The sequence below is a fragment of the Rissa tridactyla genome, chromosome 2 (assembly GCF_028500815.1).
Source record: "Rissa tridactyla isolate bRisTri1 chromosome 2, bRisTri1.patW.cur.20221130, whole genome shotgun sequence".
Classification (NCBI taxonomy): domain Eukaryota; kingdom Metazoa; phylum Chordata; class Aves; order Charadriiformes; family Laridae; genus Rissa; species Rissa tridactyla.
This window is the reverse complement of record NC_071467.1, coordinates 46,804,357-46,826,029: the sequence shown is the minus strand read 5'-3', so window position 1 is coordinate 46,826,029 and position 21,673 is coordinate 46,804,357. Positions and strand designations below refer to the sequence as shown.

The window sequence follows — 21,673 nt, the reverse complement described above, 5'->3', positions numbered from 1 at the left end:
GAGCTTTCGGTGATCATGCTACAGCTGACTGATTTAAGGGGCAGTTTGGCCCCAAACAGGTGTAGTTTAGAGGGAAAACACACCTCCACTACAAAAAAACAAAACACAGTCCTCCATTACCCTCCTGGCAGTGGGAGAGCGGGAGACAAACAGATTCACAGTGAAGAGTGAGTGACTTCCTCTGGCTTCACAGCAATGGCAATGACAAATGGCTCCAATACCCTGCTTTGTGACGGGTTCATAGATTCTATTAAAAAAAAAAAAAAAGAAGAATCATCTAACATACTTCATAATACTTTTAGGATTGTTAGACAAGGAAGCATGAATCTCTCCATTCTAATGAAATGCACCTGAAATACCTGACACACGTTCAAGTGCCACTGATTTCAAATGACAGTACTAGTATGTTTAAACTCCAGCATATCTGTAAGAGTTTTGCTGGAGTAAAATCTTAAGGAAATGTATACTAGAATTTTGGAAATAATTTAAATTAATACTCCTTTCAAAGTTTTTCCTGTATTCACTAACAAAGGAAAATCTATCAAGGATGAATTCTGTCCTAACTATGAATTGGGCGTGTTTAATCTAGGTTTAGTCAGACCTACTGTGTATTAAGTAGATTTGGATTGATTATTAAAACCCTAATTTCGTTGCTTCCCTTGTTTGATTACATGTGATCTCCTCTTCCATGTTCATTTAGTAATAAACGCAAAGATAACATTGTAGAGTTCATGGTTCAGGTGGAATACCAAAAATGCAGTAGAACAGATGAAGATTTTTGCATAAGTAGATCCATTTAATGGTAAGAAAGCTTAAGCACACAGACTGGGTTTAATAGGTTTTTTTGCTACTTAGAAGATAAACTTCCACTACAGTTTTCTTTTTTATGCTTGCTTAGGGCAACATCATGTCTTGATAACTGATGTTTGAAGTAATCTGCCTCCTTTGAGATTAGTGATATATCCAAGATTATCTATATCTTCCAGCCTTTCCATGATTCTAAACAAACTGCATGATAGGAAGAAGACTTCATTTTTCGCTGCATAAATAAATTTTAAAAGTTCTTTGCTTTGAGTTGAAAAAAAATGAGTGTAGTCCATCTCTTCTCTCACATTTTGGCTATTAAGAAACCTTTATCTATGAAACAGAAAATTACTATTTCCAAGTAAATTAAAGTTACTAGTTACAATAAATTAAAAATACATTGGTTTCCTGCTAATGAAGAGACTAAAAAACACTTGAAGAAGAAAAGAGGGAGGATGAAGATCAATAAAATTGACATATGCATTTACAGTAAGCAACATAGTTTTGTCCTAAGTTCTGCTTTCTCAAAACGTGTCCAGAGTATGCGTCTTCCACAAATTGACCTGTTGACAGAGTTGTAAGTGATGCAATTCTGTACTCTAACACTAAATACTCTTTTTCATCATCAAAGTAGTAAAAGGCAATAGGAAAAGGTGTTCTGAACATAGGTAAAGGGAGAAGAGCAGGATGTAAAATTGCAAGGGTGTTTGAAAACTTTTTAGTTTGAGGAAAATATAAAACTTTCAAACTGAGCCAGCCGCCTTCATTCACCCTTACATCCTGCAGAGAGGGACTCGTCAATTCAGTTACAATGTGTTGGCAACAGGCACTCTCCAAATGTTGTTTTATCAGGTGGAGTAGTCCACTGAAGGAAATACCGTTTGTTAATTGGGGTATATTTTCATGCGTTAATCTTAACTCTCTGCAGTTCAGCCAGGCTCTCCTCAAAGTACGTGTGTGTTGGTAACGATCGCTGTGGAGTGAATGGCAGCCATCTGTAACGTTGCTCATCTGCATCGTCCCACTTCTGTCCCAATGCTGAACTTTATTTACATTCACTGATCACTACCTGTTATGAAACATGCTCAAATACGAAACCCTCTATGACAGTGTTTAAATATTACTTAATCTCATAAAAGCTAAATTAGCAGACAGTGTTTGCCATAGAAGATCTAATAATGCAGCTGTTAGGCTTACCTCTGACTTCAGAAATCACTTAACAGAAAAACTAAGGGGAAATGTGTAGCTTAGCAATTGCTCGTGGAAATCATGACATCTTTTTCAGACATCAGGTAAGCGAGGCTGATCGTCTGGACCTGGATAGCTGTGCTGTTTACAGAGTGCGAGGCCTTCAAAGGGTCTGTGAAGATTGGCTGGGCTGCAGGATTTTGGATTGCCTTATACCACACAGGTGCTAGATACAAGCAGCTTTTACTCCCGCTGCCTAGCGATCATCTGCTGACGCTGAAGAAACAACTGGCAGATTTCTATAGCTTTACAGATCCATTTCAGAAAGGCCTTCTTTCTCATTTTGAGGGATAATTCCCTTTTCAGAGGGAAACGTGGCTAAGGCAACAAAAGCAGAAACAGCAACAAGAAGTTAAAAACAAACTTGTAGAGTTTGACTTTTTTGAAGGAATTTAAGGCAGATTTTAGGGGAGAGAAAGCTCTCCTGCATCTGTAAACTGTACGTTACATTGCAGACTCCTTTTGTTAGCATCATAGTAGTATGCAGAAATCAGATTCGGGTTTTATTGCGCTGCACGTTGTGCAAACAAAGCAAGGAGACATGCCTTCTTCACTGAGATGAAAACAATCTCAGGGATGGATAAATAAACAAATGGGCATAGCAGATGTTATAGAAAAAGGGTAGCAGAGAGTATGAAAATTAAAAAGAGAGGAATGTAAGCTTATGCAAAGTTTGCAAGGTTGACATTCTATTATTATGTTGAAAATACCATAGGTGTCATATTAGCTATAGGCATAAATTTCTAATAGTACAAGTGAATAGAGTGGAGCTTGCAGAGGCCTGTGTTTTTCTCTGCTTTTTCCCAATGTTGATAGGTTGACTTGGCAGCATGATATAATATGTAAAAGTCTGCTTACTATGTGAATAAATGTAAAAAAAATAGGATTCAAAGTGATCAGTAGGGCACTAAACCCAAATGTAATCTGTGCAAGGTCAAGCAATGCAGTGTAAGAGGCTGTGACAATGACAGGATCTGGTAGCCGTTCATACAGATTAAAGTATTTATTATTAATATGTTATATAAAATCTGAATTATTCTAGGCCACGTAGTAGTCAGAACAGAAAAGACATCCTTTCTTAATGTTTAAAGAGCAAGGTGTGGGATTCATCTCAGTTAACTTTACCAGCTCTGAGGTTACATGTCTCATGTAAACTTGAGGCTTTAGGCATTGTCTGTAGCCAATGAAGAAGTATGGGCACCTTCAAAGCGTGGTTCATCCCACCTATCTCCAGATGGCAGCTTTAAATGGCCTTCCAGTACCTGAAGGGGGCCTATAAGGAAACTTGGTAGGGGCTGTTTGCAAGGGCATGTAGCGACAGGATGGGGGACAATGGTTTTAAACTAGAGCAGGGTAGGTTTACATTAGACATTAGGAAGAAGTTCTTTACAATGAGGGTGGTGAGACACTGGAACAGGTGGCCCAGAGAGGTGGTGGAGGCCCCATCCCTGGAGACGTTCAAGGCCAGGCTTGATGAGGCTCTGAGCAACCTGATCTAGTCGAAGATGTCCCTGTTTAGTGCAGGGGGATTGGACTAGATGACCTTTAAAGGTCCCTTCCAACCCAACACATTCTGTGATTCTATGATTTTTCTTCCACTGATGTTAAAAAGAACCTTGATCACCAGCTGACAGCAGACACCTAATTTTTGACATTTAAATTTAGGTGGGTGAATTCTTGTCCATAACAACTGACTTAAGGCCAGAGACTTCAGTCCTTTGTACACCAGTCTAACAAACACTTCTTGTGATTTTGAGCCAAACATTTGAACAGATATTTTAAAAATTAGCAGATCTTGTTAAAAAAGTCTGGCTCTTGTCCATCTTCCATTTCCTCCTCCAGGAAGTGTTACTTTCCAGCCTCTGTGTAGAGATTTGAAATTTGTGAATAAAATGCAAAATAAAATGGTGCAGTGGAACTGTTGTTTATTCAGCTTCAAGTGGAACCAAAGTGTTTCTGAAAAAAAAAAGAAAAAAAAGCCCAAGTAAAATTATTTATAGTACAAATGCACAGCAGTTCCTCGAGACTAATATTTCATGGTGGGTGGGGGACTGTTACTGCTGTGTAATTTCCCATAAGTCATTTTCTTATTCTTGTGCCCTAGCTTTCTGGCATACCAATGAATGTCAGGATAGCTTATGAGGCTTTCCGGTTAGAGTTAACACTAAACCCAATATTTTTCTCTCAGATGTGTTAGTGTACTGATATTATTAGTCCCATGTCTGCTAGCCTCTGGACATTTCCCTTCCCAGGACCATCATCAAAACTAACTCTGGACATGACTATGTTATGAAAAATATTATATCAGTGGGAAAAGAAAAAAAAAAAAGTGAAAATCTGATGATCACATAGTATCAATACTGGATCATGTGAAGAATAAAGACACCAAGCCCCATTTCAGTTTCATTTCTTGTGCCAGCTGTTTTCCTCCATGCTCTCTTATCCAAGAGTTTTACACTACTAGGCTATAGCAATTAAAGTTAAATTGCTGCATGAAATTCTCACTGTCGGGAAGTCTGCCTGTCAGGTTCATCCTCCCTGGATGTCCTTCTATCAGTGCTGGGGAAACCATCGCAGTTCCCCGCGACTGCAGAAGTAAACACATATGGTCAAAACAACGGGCTTAATGCTGTGTTCCTTCCTCCGCACTGATCAGGTGCAGGAATGCTTGAGAGGTACCCCAGGCAGCTCTGATGGCATGATTTGTTACCCTTTAAATTCCCCTTTTCCACTCCCACGCTTTTTTTCCTCGGCCACACTCATGCGCCCCCAGATAAACAGCCTGTCCTTTCTTATTCTTTTCCCACTAGCTCTAATGTTGCTGATTTTACAACCTTATTCAGTATTTATGATAGGGTTGCCTTAGAAATTTCTGCCCCGGTCAGCAGTGTATGACTAGTCATACTAGTGTGAGCTACTGCCCCTGTTTGTGCTGTTTCTCGGGTTGCTACCCTGTTAGTGTAATGTAGCCTCAAGTCAGGGTTAACCATCTGCATACGCCTTACTCTCTTTTTGCTATTTGTTATGCCTGGTAATTTCTCAAGTCGCTATCTTGTTCGTAGTGTAGCTACAGTTCAGGTTCGACAGTTTGCGCACATCCCCTCGAACCCAGAAGCCAGCCTGGTGAAACTGCTGGTGGAAGCACCTTCTCCTTCATCTACTTGGTCTGAATTACCAGACCAGCAACAGCTAGACCTTGAGGGAAACATCACGCTTAACCTTCTGCTCTCTGCCTGCCCTTGCCTTCTTAACAAGGTCACAAAATACATGGGCATGGTCCAGCCTGTTGCTGCATCTTCTGACATATGGCTCTGTATTTCTTCCTTGGCTGCCTTATGATGGTGACCCACAGTGGGAAATGCTCATTAACCCTTCTGTCCTGGACCAGGCGGTAGCCTGCTTTCTGGTGACTTCTTCCTAGTCTAGTCTGACCTCTGAGCCGTGTGGCGAAGCTGCCCAGAAAGGATCAGGTTTTATGGGCAGGCTGTCTTCCTGGAGATTGTTCACCTCTCATTTACCCAGATTGTCGCAACTTGACAGTGAAAACCAGTTGACTGGGAATGGGAATGGCTGCATTAAAAGGATCTGAGACCTATGCCAGATTCTTTTATGGGGAAGATGCTCTTCCCCCAGCTAGGAGACAAAAAGGAGGAGTTCAGAGAGGGTGTGTGCTCCACCCACCCTGGCTTAATTCAGGATGACACTCTGAAGACAACCTGCCAGGGTACAAAGTTCCCTATAGATAGAACTTTCCTTTTAATACAAAGGCCAAATAAATATTTAGGTGTCACAATGGAACCGCATCTTTCAGGTTTTCCCAATTATTTGCTAGGGAACAGCAAGAAGAAGTAGAAAAGTGCCTTGTCTAGTGCCTGAAGTAGTTGCTGCTGCTGTTGCTGCTCACCTGTATGGTGTATCTTCCTCTTTGGGCTTACACATGCGGTAGCAGGGTATTAGAGATTATTTTTTTGCTGCGGTAGAAGAGAAGAAACCCAATCACAGGGAAAAATTCTAGACTAAGTAATGCAACTATATCTGGTTTCATTATCTATCTAATATCAGCTTACATTTCCCTGCCATCAGACCATCATGTCACAGTGCAGTCCGAGACAGCACCTGCAAACCAAGCAAGTAGAAGTGAAATGATGAGGATTAGAATTAAATTTCTCTATCCACAAAAAAATGCATCTCCTTCCACATACAGATGGCTCTTGATATGTCATAAGACATATCAAAATGCTAAGTAATAAGAACTATACAGTAGTTTCTCTGGTAAAAAAAAAAAAAAAGAGAATTTGCACCCTGAACCTCGTGATTTGTTTCTGATTGACAGTTTCATAAGACAATAGGTAATACTTAAGATTAAAAAGGGGGATGATTCTTTGAGTTCAGGTTTGAACTAAATCCAAATTTTGAATGAGTGTATGGGTTTTTTTATTTTTGGCATGGTGCACCACTTCTGGACATGCCAATCTGTGGCAAGCCGATCATATTGACACAAGAACAGTGCTATGCACACAAGGTTTCTGTTTGGGTACAATATGAAGGGTGAGCAGAGATTGTCCTTTAAGCCATTCATTGTAGGTAAAAAAAGCCCCCATGAAATTCAGCTTAGACTGGGACTTTTATCAGAGAGATTTAACAAACAGTTTGGCAAATGTATTTAGAAGACACGAAATATGACTTTGGGATCACTTCATTACATGTTGTTTGCTTAATGTAGCTTGTCTACCCTGACTCAATTACAATTCTGTTTCTGTAAAATATTTTGCTTTCCATACAAATTGCTGAAAAGAATTTTCAAAATGTCAGTATGTGTTAAGCACTTAGTATTCGTAGGATCTACTGAAAAGCCCATCTGCTATGCAAATTAATATCTAAGAGTAATTTCTGAATGGGAGTTCATAGAGGCATGGTTCAGAAAAACGATTAGGATATGTTTACCTTCCAGTGATTTCCATGAAATATAGACTTTGACTTGAATGCTTTATACAATGAGGAATGATTTCCCGAGCTGAAGTTGTACTTATTACAACTAATAATATCAATATATTGTTTGCTTATTAACAGATTTGAATTTTATTTGCTCTTTCCTTTACCGAGCTCACTTCTCAGTGAAGGAAAATACATTCATTTGTTTAATTATTCATGAAGTGTTTGTGTGATTGTGTCATTCCCCACCCTGTGGGATGAGGTGGCTTTTTTTCTCAGTTGCTTTCGGGAGTGCATGTCCCTGCTGACTGTTTCTGTCCTGTCCCCTAGTGCACCTGGTGGACATCTGGAACGTGATAGAAGCCTTGCGGGAAAACGCACTGAACAACCTGGACCCCAGCATCGAACTGAACGTGGCTCGCCTGGAAGCTGTGATTTCAACTATCTTCTACCAGCTCAACAAACGGATGCCAACAACCCACCAGATCAACGTGGAGCAATCCATCAGCCTACTGCTCAACTTCTTGCTAGCGGCCTTTGATCCGTAAGTCTGCCTTTCTTCCCTCCTCTCCTGACTGGGGAAAGGATTTTACTTGCTCCGGAAATATCTCTGGAAAACAATTGAACAAGCTAAATTCTGACCCAAATAATGAGTGTGTGAATAGTGCTAACCAGGGAGAGAACCTAAATTAAGGACCTCTATATTCCTCTCTGTTGAGCCAAATTCAGCACAACTGTGTTTTCGTCCAGTTACTCAGACTTGTTCCAGTTTATATCAAAGAAGAATTATCTACAGAAACAAATTTACATCCACTTCTAATTTGCCTTGTTATTTATTGACACACCAGTGGCTGACATCACTGCAATGCCTTTGCAGCAGTGACATGGGTTAATAGCTCATTATTTTGAAAGAGCTCATTTTCCTGCAAGTTCTTGCAGCTGTAAGCAATTTTTTTTCTTCTGGCTCATGCCAGTGCAGCATGATTTTGAAACCGTGACAGAAATAGGATAAAGACCTGGAGGTGATGCTGAAATTCATGTTGTTTATTACTGCATGGGACCCATATTACAAAAAGGACAAGTTTGAGATAGAACGAGCCACTTACCGTAACAAATACACTGTGGATACGTATTACGGTTTCTGAATACACGTCATCAACCCATACTGCAGTATTTGCAATCCTCAAAACCGAATTATTGGAGAACAGTGGTTAAGTCTGACAGATGCAGATGACCTATTGCCTCTTTATGGCAAAAACTCACCATCTGAAAACACTGGCCATGACGCATTAAAATAAGGATGGTGCCCCTCTCCCCCTCCCTCTTTCCTGTCCTCTCGCTTGAGGGCCCTGGTGCTGGGTACCATCGAGAACCTTTCAGAGCTAGACCAGCCAGCAGCTCAGTTGTCATGGCAACAGGGAGAAAAAGTAGATGTTCCACATGGTGAGGCTGCACCCAACCTCCACTCTGGCCCCTCCGAGGGGAAAAAAAAGAAGCCAAGCCGTTGTGAAACCCTAAACTTCAGGAATATTCTTCTCCCCTCAAGGGCAGTAAAAGAAGGAACAGGCAATTTAATTTGTACCATTGTGGCTGTGACAAGAATATTAAAGGACAACAAAAATGTCCGAACGCATGGATTGGTGCATGCCGCAAGCAAACTGCTTCCCGGCTGGAAAGCACAAGGAAAGACCCAGGACTGTGGAAGCAAGACCTGCAATAATGTGCTTGTTTTGTAGCTTGCTGTAACAGGGGTGGAGAACTCAGCCAGACGTCAAGGCTACTTGCAGAGGAGAGGATTTTACTCCCCTGTAGGGAAACTGAGAATGTCCTTAAAGGCGCAAGGTTTTGCTTTCCTTGGAAACATCCCGTGTGCTGTGGATCGTGACCTGTTTCTGGGCTCCAGTAAGGACCTCCCAGGGGTGAGGAGGCTGTGACCCGCATTCCATTCACTGAGCAGAAACTCAGTCTGTCGCGCTGCCTCCAAGCAGGGTGCACAGGATGCACTTCCCAGAAGGACAGAGACACCCAAAGGACCCCCAGGAACAGGCTCACAGCTCTGGGAACCAAGAGAGGGACTGACAGCCTATCACCCCTTTTTAAATGCACCAAACATCTGGGATGATGTTCAGGTGCAATCTGAGATATCGAAGTTCAGGCTTCACAGAGATGTGTGTCAACAAGATCTCTCTTTACTGTAATGGAAGTTTGGACACCTATCACAGATACAGACATAAAAGTTAAGCATCTCATTCTCAAAATGTGCCCTACCCTTTAGTATGGTTCAAATTATTGAAGTTTTGGGTCTGGTGTTGGTTTAGCAACAGATCTGGTGGTCCAGATTTTCCTGTATCTGGGAAACAGAGGGAGGGAGGTGGCTCTACATGCTACAGGGATGGTGTGAGAGCTGCTGGGGTCTAATCAGACCTGATAGCTCTGCTTCCCGTGTTGCTCCCTTTCCTCCTGTCCCCTGCAGTGCAGCAGAAAGGTCCTTCACTGCTGAAGGCTACAAGTTGGTAGGAGGAGCAAGGTCTTCTTGTGGTCCCATGCTCACAGAGAGGCAATACATTGCATATAGGGGGAGCAGGAGGGGGACTGTGAGGTGAGATGAAGTCTTTTTCTCACTCTCCCCCCATTTATAAAATCTGGACAGTGAAACTAAATTGCTTGCAGTCTTCTCCAATGAAAAAAAGGAGTTTTAGTAGGTGCATGAACCATACTGAAATCACAACCATCACATCTAAAATAATCTTGTTATTTTTGATATGGGTTCACTCTTCTGTTTCTTAGCCTTGTGTTTTAAGGAAACTGTTGACCTGCAGAAAGGCTATCCAAATTTCTAGATGGCTACTGAGGAACTATTTTTTATGTTTATTGATGAATGTTAATATGATCACATTTCATTCTGTGAACACAAACAACCAAAAAAAAAATCCCAAACCCCTGAAAAACCCAGAATAGTTTTCTAAGACCAAAACAGTAGACCAAGACCAAATAGCTCTTCAGTATAAATGAGAAGGCTGTTCTAAGTGATCATGGATAGTTTTGGTATTTGTGGCTACACAGAACAATGGCTGCTCCTCCTGTACTGTGGGCAGGTACAGAAAAGGTTGTGCAGTTTCTCACGTCCTGTTTGAAATGCAAAGAGAGTGGAGAAATGGAGTCTGCAAATTAGCGTATATGAAAGGACCACAAGGGACAAGTTAATGTGTGATTTAAAATCTTAATAAGCCTACCACTGTCATTTATTTAGTTCTAGTTAATATATATTGCCCCACGTGTACCGTGCTGGCTGAAGATCCTCCAAGCTTTAAACGGAGCTTCTTCCTTTGTTTACAGCCTGCTGAAAACCTGACAGGCTTCTCCACCTAGAGTATTTTCTAGAGTATTTCCCTAGGCCTGCAACACAGATGTCTTCTCAGGAGCTAGAAACTTAAGAGGAACCATGGTGCAATGCGGTGGCACGTGGGCCAACTTGCCCACTGCCTGTATGAACATTCATCCCAATTTTTTGATGATTTTTTCACAGCCTTGGGGATTCATTAGGCCTACAGATAATTATATTTCCCTGCTGCTCAACCCTGAAGGGAAGAAAAATTATAGGGTATAAGATTTCATGTGACACTGACTCCGGTGCTCCTACATGCTCAGCCAAAACCAAAGTGCAACCTTATCGAACTGCAAGACAACAAAATCAAAATTCACAAACAGAAATGTCATTAAAATTGATTTGCTATTAGCGCACGAAGGTCAGCATCATGTTGTAGAGGACCCGACAGACCAAAACCAGTGAGCAGAATGAGGCGGTCAGACTTTAAAGAACCTGGACAAAAACATGCCTGACCTGTGTTTTTGACTGCACGATAAAATTGGGCAATAGCTTTTGCTTCAAGGTCTAAGGTGATTAACTGGGTTTATGAAATAATAGCATACTTCCTTCACTGGCACACAAGTAATATATAAAAAAATGACAAGTTCAAACCTCTCTGAAAAATTCATCCCAGGCTGGCGTCAAAGCCTGCGCAGGCAGCTGGGTGGAATGTCAGCCTCATTCAATCGAGCGGTTCCCAAAAAGACTCTTTTTAAACAGACTGTAAAATATTCTGTGCTAGATCATCTTCAGCACTGGCTCAGTATTGCAATACAGCTATTCCTGCTGCAGAGTTTAACTGAGGAGATCATAGCTGATTTTTCTCTGTCCCTTGACATACCTGTCCTACGAATGGAACTGTGAGCTCTGGGCTATGAAACAGACCCAGTCTAACTGGAGGGGCTTGACTTGTACAAAGAGAAGAGGAAATATTCGTGCCCGTGTTTAATCAAATGCACATTTGAATCATACTGAGTTCAATACATAAAGATGTATCTGTTTTGGAAGTTTAACTTCTTGCTCATCCATCTGTTCAGAGCTGTCAAGTGTTTAATTCCCTTCTCCACTAACCATTGAAAGCCGTACAGGCCAGCTAGCTTTTATGAAGGAAGTCCAGCAAAAAAATGCATTTCAGAGATTTGGTCATTATGCATTTTGCTCTCCTAAATGAAAGAATTTTGCTTGATTCCAATAAAATTTCCTCTCTGAAACCTGTTTGTGAAAATGGGAATTTGTAACTACAGCCTCTGACATTTCAGAATTGGCTGCCCTGATTAAGGTGGGCAGTAGAAGGCTCACAAGTAGCTGAAGAAATTTTGTTACTTTTGGAAAATATAACTTAAAGTATTGGGGAGCACCGCTTCATGCCTAGTTAATGAGGAAAATCATATTTTCTCGTTGTCCCTTTCATGGGACACATTTGCTATTTCTAAAAGATGTGACGTTATTTCTTTATAGTCTTCCCACCATATGGCTGTCTCAGTACAAGTATTGTAGAGATCCTGACAAACGACAGTGTCTCCCATTTGGTACCGCTCTCCTTGCTGACCCAAAAGGCAAATTCAGGCCCTGGAGCTGGACTTAGCCTTGTATGGTCTGTGGATTTATCAGGCAGTCAGTCCATGGGGCTTCCTTGCTCTGGGGAGATGCTGTCTCTCTCTGCAGCCATGCATTTGAAGAGGAAACCTTCTGCTCTTCTCTGGTGTCTAAAAGCCTGTGTTATTTTTTGCCCTTTTTTTTCCCCAAGCAGCAGGAGATAACCTTAAGCCCTGGCCATCATTCCCTTTCCTAAGTGCTCCATCCTGCGTTGTTGCTAAGTGCACATCAGTGTCAAGGTTTGCCTTTGCCATCATTTATGCTTCTAGTGCTTTTCTGTAGGGATCTGAAGAGTAACCTCAGGAAGAGAGGTGCTATAGAAAATCAAAATGTTTTCTGTCCTCTCCTATTTCCACTAGTAAAATTTTTATCTCTTTGCATTAGCCAGCCTAAAGCTTCTTGCAGGGAGCACCGACTTCAATAGAGATCTCCATGCTGCTATGAGCCACTGTTTCAGGATTTGCTTTTACGCAGCAAACAGTGCGAGGCCCCCATGCTGCCAGTCAAGGGCATCTGTAGTGCTTAGACATAGCTTAGGGCACTTCTGGATCCAAATGATATTGGCAATTCTCAGGCCCCATTATCCTGTCTGTTCATCAGTCATATATATTTAAATATGTATGTGTGTATATGTGTGCACACACACACACATATATATTTGAAGGGCAAATTGAACTTATACTGGCTCTAGTGATGCTTTTATGAATACAAATGACCGATACAAAATACAGTGTCAAAACTAATCAGCTCAAACAGAGAGATAGAAGAGATAAATCAAATCTTTTCTTTTTCTGTTCTTCTGTTCCATAACTGTTTAAGTATGGAAAAAGCCAATGGCTTTGGGGTGGAAAGCCGAAGGCAAGTTGATATGTGTCTGCCATTCAATAATAGAATCCTATTAGTAAATGTAACTAAACCTACTGGGAAGAATACTCTAAATCTGAAGCACTTCCATACGGGCTTTATTTTTTCCTGTAATTCTTCCATTGCATCTTAATAACACCATTGCTTCCACTTAGCATTTATTTTTCTTAAGTATAACTAGCTCTTTTAAAGGCAGGTGAAAAGCTCATGATGAAACAGTGCAGAAAAATTCTCAAAGGTCTAAAAGGTAGCACGCACAAGAAGAATAGAAAATGAGCAAATTCTCAGCCGTAGCATTGTAGGTCCTGGTTTACGCAAATTAGAATCCAGTCAACGAAGGATGGAAATACAGAAGACTGGAAATTCCTATACTGTGATTTTAATCTTATGAAGCCAGTCAAAGGGAACACAATGTAATGAAAATGTGCACAAAACCCATCATTAAAGAACATAGTAAAGATTTATTTCTTAAATACTGAAGTCGTGAATTTATTTCTTTTTGTCTATATCTCTATTTGATTTTCTGACAGAAAGCAGAATTTTAAATGAGTGTAAAGAATATTTAGAATTAATATTGCAAATCATGAGTTAGGCTGATGTAGAACAAAATTCAGTTCACGGAACTTTAAAGATTATTAGTTACCCAAGCTTAGGGAACTGCATCATTTTCTAAAGTCTGAGTGACTTAAAGAATAGTGAAGCATGTAGCATGCTTTAAGGTACTGTTATGGGTATACCGTTCATGTCTGCTATATATGTATATGTTACTGTATTAGTCTGCTTTGGGGCTTGCAGAGAGACAGACACAGTCATAAACTCTGTGTCTTTCCAGAATCAGTTTATCTGACACAGTATTCTTCATTAGAATTAAGAGTGGCAATCAACAGAGTAATTTCAAAAATATTGATGAAGAGCTAAATTTCTGTAATTTCTGTATTTCTGTGTTTTATATTTTTTATTGCCAGTGCAGTTAGACTACATTATGTAAGACATAATTGTATATATTTTAACAGGAAATCTCTTAGAAACGTAACGTTCCCTGATAAAGACTGAAGATCACAGAAACTCTGCTTCTAAAAAAATGAGACAAAACTTTATTATCTGGTCATCATTAGCCCTATCAGCAGAATTTAGAAGGAGACACAGGTGCCATTTTGCTAAGCTCACAAATATTGGATGACTGTCTCTTTTTTAAAGCATGATGACAATGTGTTCTCACTGATGTCATTAAACAGGCATATGAGAAGCTATTAAGTAATGCAAAGGAGCTTGGATGACAGATAAAAGTTGCTCCAGTGCAACAGTGGACTCTTACTGCCTTATAGTAAGACTCTGAGAATTCCAAGAAAAAACACATTTCACCGTTTGGATGCCAAAAAAAAAAGAACATTAAAAAGCAGATGAACTTAGGAGACCATGTTCATTCTCATCTTTGGAAAGGGACTGAACATTACGGCATTTTTGTTCTGACGTTCCTGTCAACACTGGGCTTAGTTTTGCCTAAATTGGGGGGATAGGTCTTTTAGGAGGTAAGAGCACCTTGCAGTGTGTGAAGTCATGTATGACTCACGCAGCTCAAATATACCAAGGTTTCTATAATGGCAGGTAATCATTGGGGACCATCATGACTGTAGAGGGAGAACGAGATAGCAAGAGGAGCAATAAAGTTAAGCCATTGCGTGCTTCGAGACAGTGGAAGAAAGAGTTGGCAATGTGCTAAAGGTGAACGCGGCGTCCTGAGAGTGCAGTATATGGTCTGATCCTTCCAGGGAGAACAAAAAGGCTTTTATTTTTACCTGAAAGTGACTGCATTTACAGAAAAAGCTACGTCTATTTGCCCCAAGGCATCCTCCTGCGTGCATTTGGGGTTTAATAGCATTATGCATTTTAAGTTGAAAGTAGAGAGCCAGGCATAGGCCCAACTTGAACAAAGCAGGGACAGCACTCTTTTGCATATCACAACAAATGTCATTCTGGATGCAGGTATATTCCCCATTTTTCAGCAAAGTTCTTAAAGATTCATGGGGGTCAGGTGTACCATTTAAAAGGCAATTGTCAGGACTTAGTCCTGTGAGCCCTTTCTGCTTTTTCACTTTTGTTCCCAGTGTTGATTTTTGCACTTATTTGTAATCTCCTAGGGACAGAAGATACACATTGCACTTAGGATAGGGAGACCATGAATGTGGTAGGTGCCTTCCAGTGCCACTGTAGCACAAATAGCAGTAATAATCATCACCTTAGTGTATAATGAGATAAGCAGTTTAATACTGAGCTTCACATACATAATAAATCTGTTCTGAGATCTTTACAGAACAATGTACTGATGTGTGTTCCCACAAAACAAACTTTGATTTTAAAGGCCTTATCTCTTTGTATGTCAATCCACATACAGTGTGGATTACAATATGTCATCATGTCAATGATACACTTTTTAAATGGAAAGAGGTCCATGTTATGAAATGAACATATAAAATATGTCTACTTTCTACTTTTGAACAGGGAAGGACATGGTAAAATTTCTGTTTTTGCTGTCAAAATGGCCTTGGCAACTCTCTGTGGAGGAAAGATCATGGACAAGTTAAGATGTAAGTCTTTTGGGTGGCATTTTTTACCTGTTAATCATTGTTGTACTTGAGAGATAACAGTACAGGTAGGAAAGAGGAAATCCGGATAAGTTATAGTTTGATGGTTGGATTTGGGGTTTGCACTATGTATATATCTCCCAAGAAAATACCCTTAAATGTTTGGCTGAACTTCACATTTTTGAAGGCAAATTGCATATATTGAGGTTCTGATTGGTGGATTTTTTTTTTTTTTCCTTTGGGATGATTGAATTCAGAGTACAGGTAAGTGCCTCAAATGTTCAACATCATGAAGCATCATTTAGCAATTTCTTCAGACATTTTCTGAATAACATCCCTCTCATTTCACACTTAGAAGTACAATATATTTATGCACTATTTATATTTCTTCCCATAGGGCGTATACTAATTCCATCTGTTTTGGAGAACAGATTCTCATTTCACAGGATTTAATCCCAGTTCCCCAATGGCCAAGGCATAGTTTACTTGTAACTGCAATGAAAGACTTTCTGTTAAGTGCTATGATGTCTGTAGCTCAGGTCCAGAACACCATTTTCCAGACTTTTTGACCAAAGGATTAATGTTAACCTTCAGTTTCCTCCGAGCCTTCTACCACAGCCAAAGAAAATTGAGTTTACGAATTGTTGTTGATTACAGTAGACAAGTAGAAATCCCAGGCGCTAATGTAGTCTTCCAGATTTGGTGCCATTTTTTAATATATTATATCGATGTAGAAACTCAAAGACAGGCTGAACTTAAATTATAAATTGAACACTGTCATAAATTGAGCACTGTTCCATAGGTTGTTTTAAGAACAGGAGCAGGGTCCATCCAGCGGAAGACTGGAGTGTCATGATGATTCTTCAGGTGCCACGTCCCAGGGTCCTGTTGTCTGAATTTTCCTTCCAGGTTCCTGTAGCTGACATGACAGCCTGAAAAATGAAAAATGTTGCTTAGTCTATGATCCCCTGCTAAACTTAGGATAATTTTAAACAAAGAGAAAGGTAAAGGCTGAGAAACGTGCACCTCTGGAATAATAAAACTGCAATATTTTTATACATGAGCAAAAAAGAAAAAAAAAAGGAGAAGACTGAAAAGTAATGCATTTGAAAGACTTTCAGTGCTTTGTGCGTCCAAAACAATAATAACTGACTTAATGAACTTATTGTCAAGATTTAGATTTGACATGGTAAGCCGGCAGTAGGCAAAGAACTGATGTTGCGTATCTTGTCAAATTAAATTCTTCTTATCTGATTAAATTACAACCTCATGCCATGCATTAGACTTCACTTTAAAAAATGACCACACACAATGAAAAATAAGCAGGCATATTTTAATATCAAAATCAGCTATTGATTTTTTTTATATGTAAATTTATTTTAGATTTTTTTATATGTAAATCATTCCCTTTTTTTTCTATTGAGAGGGGTTATAATTAAAGATGCAGTAATAGTGGAGGTTTCCATAAGCAGAACATGTTATTTAGCACTTCTGGTTCAAATCAGATGATACTGAATTCAGAGCAAATATGTAGCTCTCACTGAAGTTGCTGTGTCTTTTTCTTGTCTTTTCCCGCCTCAGATATTTTCTCAATGATTTCTGACTCCAGTGGAGTGATGGTTTATGGCAGATACGACATGTTTCTGCGGGAGGTTCTCAAGCTGCCCACGGCTGTTTTCGAAGGGCCTTCATTTGGTTATACTGAGCAATCAGCAAAATCCTGTTTCTCGCAACAGGTAAATGGAAGAGTGAGCATCCTAGACATAGGATCTCAATCACCCCTCTAAGCAGGCCATGACTTTCTTCCTTTCTTACGCATGTGCACATATTTGCCCAGGAAACGAATGGCTGGGTGGAGGGGAGGTCCACTGTGCTAATTTCTGGCATGATGCCTTCTATAGGAAGCTAGTATCCATAGGTTCACCATATCACTGTGGAGGAGAGAGAGGCTTAGTCAAAAGGTAACTCAGAGCAGGATCTTAACTTACATGTTCCTAAATTAGGGAGGCTGAGGAGACTGGCTTCCTAATTTAAGCATCTAAGTTAGATGCTTACATTTAGATGATGTAAATACCCCAAGACATATAATCCTCCACTCCAGTTAGTTGTTGTTGCTGTAAACGTATATGAGATTTTAACTTCTCCATACAAAGCTCAACTCCAACTGAAAAATCAAGCTACGTATTGTACACACACAAGAACTTTACGGGTGAGAAGAAAATTGCATTAAACCATTATTGAAATGGGAGTCAGTAGGTATTAGAAAATCCCTAGTCTCTTACAGATAACATCAGTGAGATAGGGTCAGGAAACCAATGAATTGATCCTGAAGAAAATACGAGATTTTTCCACAACGCACGGGACTCTGTAGGTGCACTGAGTACAGTACGCTGGCTGCATCTAATACCTAGCACTGCAGAAGAACCCATAATTGGGGCTGGTTGTCCATTTCTCCAATGGAGAAAGAGAGGATTCCTCTGGCTCTTGCCACACATCACACTGTGTAATTCCATAAATATAAAGTAAGGGAAGATGCTGAAACTGGGAAAATGTTAGAAATAAAGTGGTATTTTCCTTCTCTTTATCCTTCCATTCGCTAACTGAATACTGTTGAACAAATAAGTTGAATGGAGCATAAATGGTGTCATTTTCATGCAAAACGGAGTCTTATTTTTTGTTTTCCCTCAGTTTCCTTACTAATCAATAGGCACTCCAGTCAACTGAAAGGCATTGTTGAAATTCATTTATTGAATCATCTCCCAAATAATTTTAAATCATAATGTTTGCATATATGAAACTAGCCTTGTTTCACAGAGGGAGACTTAAGACAGCACTTCATCTTACATTGAAGAATTTACACAGTGAAGTGACTTTTGGTAGCTTTGTGTTAAAATAATAAAAGAGTGCTCTTGCATGGCAACAAGGCATTCAAGCTTTGTATGTAGGCCGTAGTATTATTAAAGATCAAAGAAAGCAGTTTCTTTTCTTGAAAAAATGTCATTCACGCCTCATTTTCTATCTAAGCAGCCATCAGAAATGGCACTTTCATTGACATTGCATCCAAATGAGTGGACTAGATGTACTAAGGTACTTTAAGAAACAAAGTCTCCAAATAGGCATTATATGGTTTAGTTCACAATCTCCATTGAAAGCTAACGAGAGTTAGGTCTCTGACTGATATAGGTACACAGTGGATTTACTAAGCTGCCCTTTTGCATCTGTAGGCAGTCAAGTGCTCCTGTAAATCTAGTCTAATTTTTCACTGAAATTCACTTTATGTAATTCTCATTACATCTTCAGACTCAGAACAACATATCCCTATGATAAATGATAGCCACAGTCTTAATCACACTGTAGGTCATTCCCTCACCCCCTCATATTGCACTTAGTGTTATCAAAAGTTGATACCTTGGAATAAGTTTGGCACTCTCTCTGTTGTTCTCAGTATGGATCACTTTTGTTTACCTTTCAGCCTTTCAGCTGATACATAGCATAAGCCCACTGATACATAGATTCCTCAGTTTCAGGGAAAGAAAAAATTCTGGGAATGATTTTCTGCTCACGGTGTCAAATCCATTTCTGTTTGCATCTGAAAGGATTTTTCCTATTGCAGAAATGTTTTATTATTTCCCATTCTACTGGTTTACTTGATCAAACCATGTACTTTCTTCCGTCTGTGGACGACTACTAGATTGAATGGCTATTCAAAATAGAAACAATCGCATTTCCTCATGAGCAGATTTATGGAACAGAAATGCCAGAGCAAGTGACTTAATGTTTCAGAATACAAATCTGTGGCTCAAAAGGGAATTTACAGCCACCACTTTCCCCCATGGGTAGGTTTAATATGATGTTATACTGTATTTGTATTTAGAAGTGTTGTTATTATTACAAAAAAACCCACTTTTTATCTCTCTTTTTTTATCCCAAATTAAAAAGGTAGACATGAACTTAGTTTTCTTAGCACTTGGCTAAGTGTTATTCCACAAACCTAGACTCCATCTGCATGTGGCATATATTTAGAAAACAGCTTTCAGTTTCAGCTTTCCCAGCAGCTGAAAAAAACTGCAGGAGGAAAATATGCCTTTAAAATACATGGAGCTTGCTCTGCTCCTTTTAAGGGACACTCTCTAATCCATAAAATCAGTGACCACCAGAGGAGTCTGGCCATAAAGTTGTCAGTGAAGCTAAATTGCTTTTATTTGGTGCAAATCAGGTTTTAAATTATAGCTGCTTTCAAAAGGCCTACTGCATTGTGGAAGAGCTGTTCTTGTCTCCCCATCCATTTGCTTGTTTAGACCAGCTGTGTGTTTGCTGCCAACTTAGCTGCCTTCAAGAGCAGAGGGAAGACTTAAGGCTACTCAGCTCTGCAGTACGGGCCACTGGAGGACCTTTCTTTTCATAGACTTTGTTCTGCCTTTTCTCCTCCTGTTCTCAGTTCTACTGCAGACAGTATAGACATTTGCTGGCGGCGTTGGTCAGCAGAGCTATGCTAAACGTCCACAGCAGATCTCCAAAAGAAAGATGCTTTTCCCTGAGCTTATAGCATAGGATGCCTATTCAAGGAGTGGTTATCCACTCTCCATGGCTGGGAAGATCATTCATACAACAAGCAGGTGATAACTGATTGATTGGACTTTCAAGCTACAAGTATTGTGGGAAAAGATAGTATTTCAGTGAGATTTAGAACTCATATTCTGGCTATTTCTGTTTACAAAAGAATCAAGACCATTTTCACAATTAGCCTGAAGTGTTTTCTCTTCTTTTAGGGACAAATACCTTCATGTATTTCCCAATATCTTGCAATATTTCAGCCCTGAGACTGTTGCAGAGTGAGATGTTTTCCACTAATCAATCAGTGCATAAGAGAAATAATGATTTTCTTTACATCTGGTGTCAATTTATATAAATGCAGTACAGAGACTCCATCTGGAAATCTCAGCTCTTAAAAGCACTCCACAACACACGGAGATGATACATGTCACTGCATAGCTGCTGTTTTGCTTCCTCATGGGGTAACCACAGTTCTTTAGCAAGTTAAAGCAGTAGCTTATGCAATCAAATATGAAAATTTAGCAATCCCTTTGGATATGGGAATGCTACTTAAATATGTACGTCTATAAATTATATCTGCACACATTCTTCACAGAGCTCAATATTTTTGCATTTTAATTTTATTTTAAAGGAAGGTTTAGTTGATGATTTCATAGAATCATAGAAGAGTTAGAGTTGGAAGGGACTTTAAGATCATCTAGTTCCAACCCCCTGCCATGGGCAGGGACACCTCCCACTAGACCAGGCTGCTCAAAGCCCCATCCAGCCTGGCCTTGAACACTTCCAGGAGGGATGGGGCATCCACAGCTTCCCTGGGCAACCTGTTCCAGTGCCTCACCACCCTCACAGGTAAGAATTTCTTAAGGACTCTCTGTCCTTGGCCACCCAGTAGCTGTGTACTTTAGTACACACTTATGTAGCTGGTATACTAGGTCGGAAAAAGCAAGTATTTATGGTGGCAATACCTCAGGCTGAAATATCACCTCTAGGTCTGAAAAAAACAAATGGACTAAGATTTGTGCTGACTTTTTCCAGACGCCTAAGAAGCTTAAGGCCCTAGATTACATTTTTTAAATCAACAGGGATATTTTAGTGTTTAAATGTCTTTGAAAGATAAAGGGGCATAGGCCTTTTAAGTGCTTACAGGTGTGGAGAGTTTAGGAACAGTTGCAGTCCCTGAGTGTACACAAACACAACATCCCACAATCAGAGCCCACCCAGAACTAGTTGCTCTCACTCAAAAGACAAGCGTAGTTTCTTAAATTACAGTAACACAATTGCCTGTGATGGTCTGTCCTTACCCTATATTTGTTTTGAAATTATACTCCCTTGTCATTATTTTCTTTCGTTTTCTTTGTTGGAGTACCATCAGTCATTCTCTGCAGTGGCTTTTCATGTGAAAGTTGGTAATACATAGCGATGCCCTACACGCACTTGTACTCATTATAGGGTATTCATAACACATGAGAACATGAACAGTTGAGTGCTGGCCTTATTCACAAAGCATCTTCAGGCAATGACTTTAGAAGAGAGTCTTCAGGGAAATGGGAGCTAGGTGTCCCCATCCCAGCCTTGTGAAAAGGAGTGTTCCTCATCAGTAGAATACATAACTACTAAAAATAGTCCAGAAAATCTTTGCTGGTATCACTTTTTCTTCTTAGTAAACCAGGGCTACAAGTAAACAGTGTCTGAAACTCATTCCCAAGTATTTCTGTAAGGGCAAGAT

The 21,673-nt window shown here is 39.9% G+C and overlaps 1 protein-coding gene across 24 annotated transcripts in view; it reads left to right on the top strand.

Moving 5' to 3' along the window:
• DTNA (dystrobrevin alpha) overlaps positions 1–21,673 on the top strand; it is a 227,400-nt gene that overhangs the window by 147,642 nt on the left and 58,085 nt on the right. For all 24 annotated transcript variants that reach the window (XM_054189413.1, XM_054189402.1, XM_054189404.1 and 21 more), the window contains 3 exons: positions 7,315–7,528; positions 15,311–15,396; positions 16,975–17,129. In XM_054189413.1, the coding sequence (XP_054045388.1) occupies positions 7,315–7,528; positions 15,311–15,396; positions 16,975–17,129 (455 nt within the window). The remainder of the gene's footprint in view (positions 1–7,314; positions 7,529–15,310; positions 15,397–16,974; positions 17,130–21,673) is intronic.